Source organism: Eulemur rufifrons, chromosome 7 (assembly GCF_041146395.1).
Source record: "Eulemur rufifrons isolate Redbay chromosome 7, OSU_ERuf_1, whole genome shotgun sequence".
Taxonomy (NCBI): domain Eukaryota; kingdom Metazoa; phylum Chordata; class Mammalia; order Primates; family Lemuridae; genus Eulemur; species Eulemur rufifrons.
Genome location: NC_090989.1, coordinates 44,184,162 through 44,189,121, shown reverse-complemented (window position 1 = coordinate 44,189,121; position 4,960 = coordinate 44,184,162). Strand labels below are relative to the sequence as shown.

General features: G+C 34.8%; 1 protein-coding gene across 1 annotated transcript; it reads left to right on the top strand.

Annotated features, from left to right (window-relative positions):
• The first annotated feature begins 2,601 nt into the window (after positions 1–2,601).
• LOC138386206 (olfactory receptor 5H2-like) lies at positions 2,602–3,552 on the top strand. Its single transcript, XM_069472491.1, has one exon. It carries the CDS (start codon positions 2,623–2,625, stop codon positions 3,550–3,552), a length of 930 nt encoding a protein of 309 aa, XP_069328592.1. The 5' UTR covers positions 2,602–2,622.
• The last annotated feature ends 1,408 nt before the right edge of the window (positions 3,553–4,960 follow it).

Sequence of the window (4,960 nt, the reverse complement as noted above, 5' to 3'; positions counted from 1 at the left end):
AATACATACGGAAAGAACTTTCAGACAGTGTTAGTAAATGTATCGAAATCACAAGATTTATAAAGTAAGGTTTAAAATCAAACCTCTCATACACTAATTTCATATAAAAATAAGTTAGATATTGAATAAAAGAGACAAGAAAGATTCCTAGGGTTGACAGCCTTACATGAACACCAGGTTAAAGATAAAGATTTACCCCCAAGACTCTGAGCCTTTTCCTTTATTTCACCTTCAGCTTTCTCTGATAATTTCTCTCTCCCTCCTCTTTGGCTTGCCTTTCCCAGATGTATTCATGCATGTCTTTTTTATTCTCTGAGTATCTCTCTTCCTCTAATTTTTTTCACTCTCTCAAATTTTGCTTTCCTCTCCCTTCTCTTTCCATGCCCTCATCTCCCCTTCTTTTCTGAAGATGTTCATTAAAATGTTTTATAGAAAAAAAAAAATGTACCTTTGTTTACAAATGCCAAATGTTGTTCACATATCCTAGAGTATTTTATATCATGCTTCACACTATACTGCCACTCGTTTCCCATTCACTTTAAAATATTTTTGGCCTCAGCTCTATCACCAAATGGAAACTGCTCTCAATAAAGCCACTAAAACTTTGTCAATATTCACACTCAAATATCTCTATTAACTCATGTTTCTGTTAGAACATTTATTTTGATATTTGGCACAGTATTTCACTTTGTCCTTGAGGATTTTCCTCTTTTATGACCACAACATTCAACTTTCCAGTTTCCCTTCCACTTTTCTGATCAGTCTGCTCAGGATACTTTCTAGTATCTTCATCATCTCTTTTTGGAGTCAGCTCTTGGTTCCATTAGGAGATGGAAGTAGTCAATGGATATAGTTCCTATATAGAAATGCTTAGGGAGATTGGAGTACTGAGCTGGAAAAACTGGCAGGAACAGAAGGAAGTAAGGCAGCCAGTGAACAGCCAACTTCATTCCCCAACACTAGCTAAACAAGGGCTATTCCTAACTCTACTGAACTTCAGATGACAAAGCTCACACCGTAAATGCCATTGATGAGGATCAAGAATGTGTTAGGTGGTGTCTTGGTATTGCTGCTTTTTCTGACTTTGCAACCAAATTCCACTTTTGTCCTTGTACTCTTTTCTTCCTCTTTCTACTTTCCAAATGTAGAGTGGGTGTATTTCATGGGCTAGCCTATATCATGTCCCTTCATTCTAGATGCAAGAGGAATGGAAAAATTCATTTCTACTTCTTTTAGCTCCTAGAGCAGTAGGTAACCTCTGGTAGTCACCAACACATGAGTGGCAGAAAAGAGGACCAGATCTTGGGCATCTTATGAATGACATATATCCCCGTTGTTACCTCTTTACTATAACTTTCTCAAGTTTCTTTTCTTGCCATTCCTTTCTCTGTCTACTCTTTTTTGGATAGGGTATTCCTAACTCTGCCCTCTACAGCCACAATGATTCCAAGTTATAATATCTATTAAGCTCTAGTAGGTTCATATTACTGACCAGATCTCGCCTGTTTGCTCAGATGATGCTCACTCCATAAACTTGTCAGTACATCTAGTTCTCAATCTGAATTCTTAATGATCATCTACCAAGCCAAGAGACTCCTCTCTCCTTCACTGACCACTGTTCTGATCAAATATGTTTACAGAATACTAGAGAGTCTACATTATGAATTTTTTTGAATCTATCTCACTGTCTCGTCATCTCTTCCAATGTCATATCACACACTGATTTGACACTTCACGTGCATTTGAATCACCTAGAGAGTTATTTGCAAAATGCAGATTCCTAGACTTCATTTTTTAACTACTTAATTCATTTCTGCATTTAAATCTCACAACCTATATTTTTCATAAAAAACTCTCCCAGACAATTCCCATGTTTAATCTAACCTGGAGTCCCTGGAACCTTTTTAACAGGTTCCTAATTAGTATGACTGACTACAGTGTCCCCTTCCTGCAGTATATTTTCTCCACTATCAAGCATTAAATTTAAAAAATATATTATGATACAATTCCCGGTATTACATTTTTCAGTGTATGCATATTGCCCGAATAATAAAGATCAAGATCCTTCACAGGGCATTAAATTCATTATTTTTATTTCAGGTCCTTCAAAAATCTTTTGCCTTGACACTGCATCCTTGTCCCAGACACAGAATTTTTCTAGCACATTCAACAGTGTCCACAGAAATTTAGTACACAAGTAGACTGCTTCTCCTGTTTTATAAATCCGTTAATTCCTGTACATTTTTGGAAAAGAAATATAGGATTTTCTTCAATTTCTCAAAGATTGTGTCCATCAAGTATACTACTGATAAAACTAAGAGGGCTTTGATGAGTACACAGTTTATGTTAACACCTCTTCTCCAATTTCAATTCATTAAGATATTGCGTATATTCTTTTTACATTTACTGCATTTTATTTTATTTTCAATGAATGGACAGTAATTGTATTTTCTGTCTAGTTTCCTTCAGTTTAGTAGTAATAAATAAAATTTTAGGCAATCTGATAAGAGTTTGGTTTTATTTCAACTCCTCTCTCCCAATTTCAACTTATAGTAATTACTTATGAATACATGTATTTTTTACATTCACTGCATTTTATTTCAGAAGACACCAAATGAGGACATGGAAAAGGAAAATGCAACATTGCTGACAGAGTTCATTCTCACAGGACTTACATATCAACCAGAGTGGAAAATCCCCCTGTTCCTGACATTCTTGGTAATATATCTCATCACCATCATGGGGAACCTCGGTCTGATTACACTCATTTGGAATGATCCTCAGCTTCACATCCCCATGTATTTATTTCTTGGGAATTTAGCCTTTGTGGATGCTTGGATATCTTCCACAGTGACCCCCAAGATGCTGTTCAGATTCTTAGTCAAGATTCAGATGATATCTCTCTCTGAATGTATGATACAATTTTTTTCCTTTGCAATCAGTGTAACAACAGAATGTTTTCTCTTGACAGCAATGGCGTATGATCGCTATGTAGCCATATGCAAACCTTTACTCTATCCAGTGATTATGAACAATAGATTATGTGTCCGGCTATTAGTCTTGTCATTTTTAGGTGGCTTTGTTCATGCCATACTTCATGAAGGCTTTTTGTTCAGATTAACCTTCTGTAATTCCAACATAATACATCACTTTTACTGTGACATTATGCCATTGTTAAAGATTTCTTGTACTGACCCTTCTATTAATTATCTACTGGTTTTTGTGTTCTCAGGTTTAATTCAAGTATTCACCATTGTGACTGTCCTTGTCTCTTATACATTTGTTCTCTTTACAATCTTAAAAAAGAAGTCTGGTAAAGGCCTAAGGAAAGCCTTCTCCACCTGTGGAGCTCATCTCTTATCTGTGTCTTTATACTATGGCCCTACTCTTTACATGTATGTGCGCCCTCGATCCCCACAAGCTGATGATCAAGATATGATGGACTCTCTGTTTTACATGGTCATAATTCCTTTACTAAATCCCATTATCTACAGCTTGAGAAATAAGCAAGTCACAGATTCACTCACAAAAATGTTAAAAAGAAATGTTTAGATCTCATACTAATCTCTTTTCTCTTTTTTAATAAACTAATCACAAAATTGTATTTTAGAGATGTCTATGTAGTTTCCAGTGTTCAGCTTTGCTTTGCAATTATTATTTTCCCAGCATTTTAATTACATAAAGTACCTAATAAGGTAATTAAAATATTCTGATGTTATTCAAAAGCATTCAAAGAATTTTAATCAAGTATTCATATCAAAATAGCATAATTATAGCAAAAAGGAAATCAAAGTTTTTACTGTCTTGTATGTTATTCAATGTTACTTTATAAATGCATTATGCTAAGATAGTGGTTTATTTGATAAGGATTTGAGTATGACATGTCATACTAATATAGCTGTATTGCCTAGGAGTCCTATCACATTGAACTTCATAGTGGAGGGAGATTTGTGTTTCAGTGAACAGAAGCAAATCTGCGTAATTCTAGCCAACAAAAGTCTTTCTTTCCACTTTGTCGTGAAAGGGTGAATTTCACTTCTGTAGAGACTCAACTCACATATTAAGCAAAGAAACAAATAGAAATGGGAATGCAATAAGGAAAAAAGTGAGAAGAGAGTGAAGACAGTGAAGGGGCAGGTCCAAGTGTAAGAGGATGCTCTTAACTCCGTGTGTTTGTATGAATAAGAAGAGGCCAGTTGCCCCTAAGTCTCTATGATGACTTCTAAGGCCTTTTCCAAACTGTGTTTGTATGTTTTGGGAGAATTTGAGCTTCACTAATTCAGAAAACTAACAGTTTAAATAGAAGAACTAAGTTGGCGTAGACACAGAGAAGAAAAAGATAAGTGGCACATAATAGAAAGAAAATAATCTTAATCTTTCTAAAATTAAAAAGTGAAGCTAGTAAGATAAAGAAATCAATAATATCACAAGGTTTTGGAATATGTTGTTGACAGCCAGGGACTTTAAATGCACATTGCCAAAGTTTAAATAATGTTAAGATGATATGACATCATAGTGCCGAGTGAGTGGGGGCAAAAACATAAAAATGAGGAAGAATTTGGATGTTTTATATCTCAAAAACTTCTGGATTGTTAGCCTTCTTCATACATCAGACTCCTTAAGTATATGAATCATCCATCTTCTAGGCTACCATGCCCTTCATCTCTCAACACGGAAATTTTTTGGCATTCTTACTGATACCACTGAAGCCTTACCCTGAAAAATAATAATCTTTATTTTTGTAAAACTGTAGTTACTTATTTTCTCCATTCTTCTAGCACTCTCACTTCCCCAACATTGATGTCAGATATTTTGTCATTAATTAATGAACTCCTGTTAATTATATCCATCTTCAATAGCTTTTATTGGATTGTAGTTGCTACCAGATTGTATGCATATATGTTTTAGGTATCTATATCTGTACACATAAATATGCACATGTTAATTTTTAATGTGTATA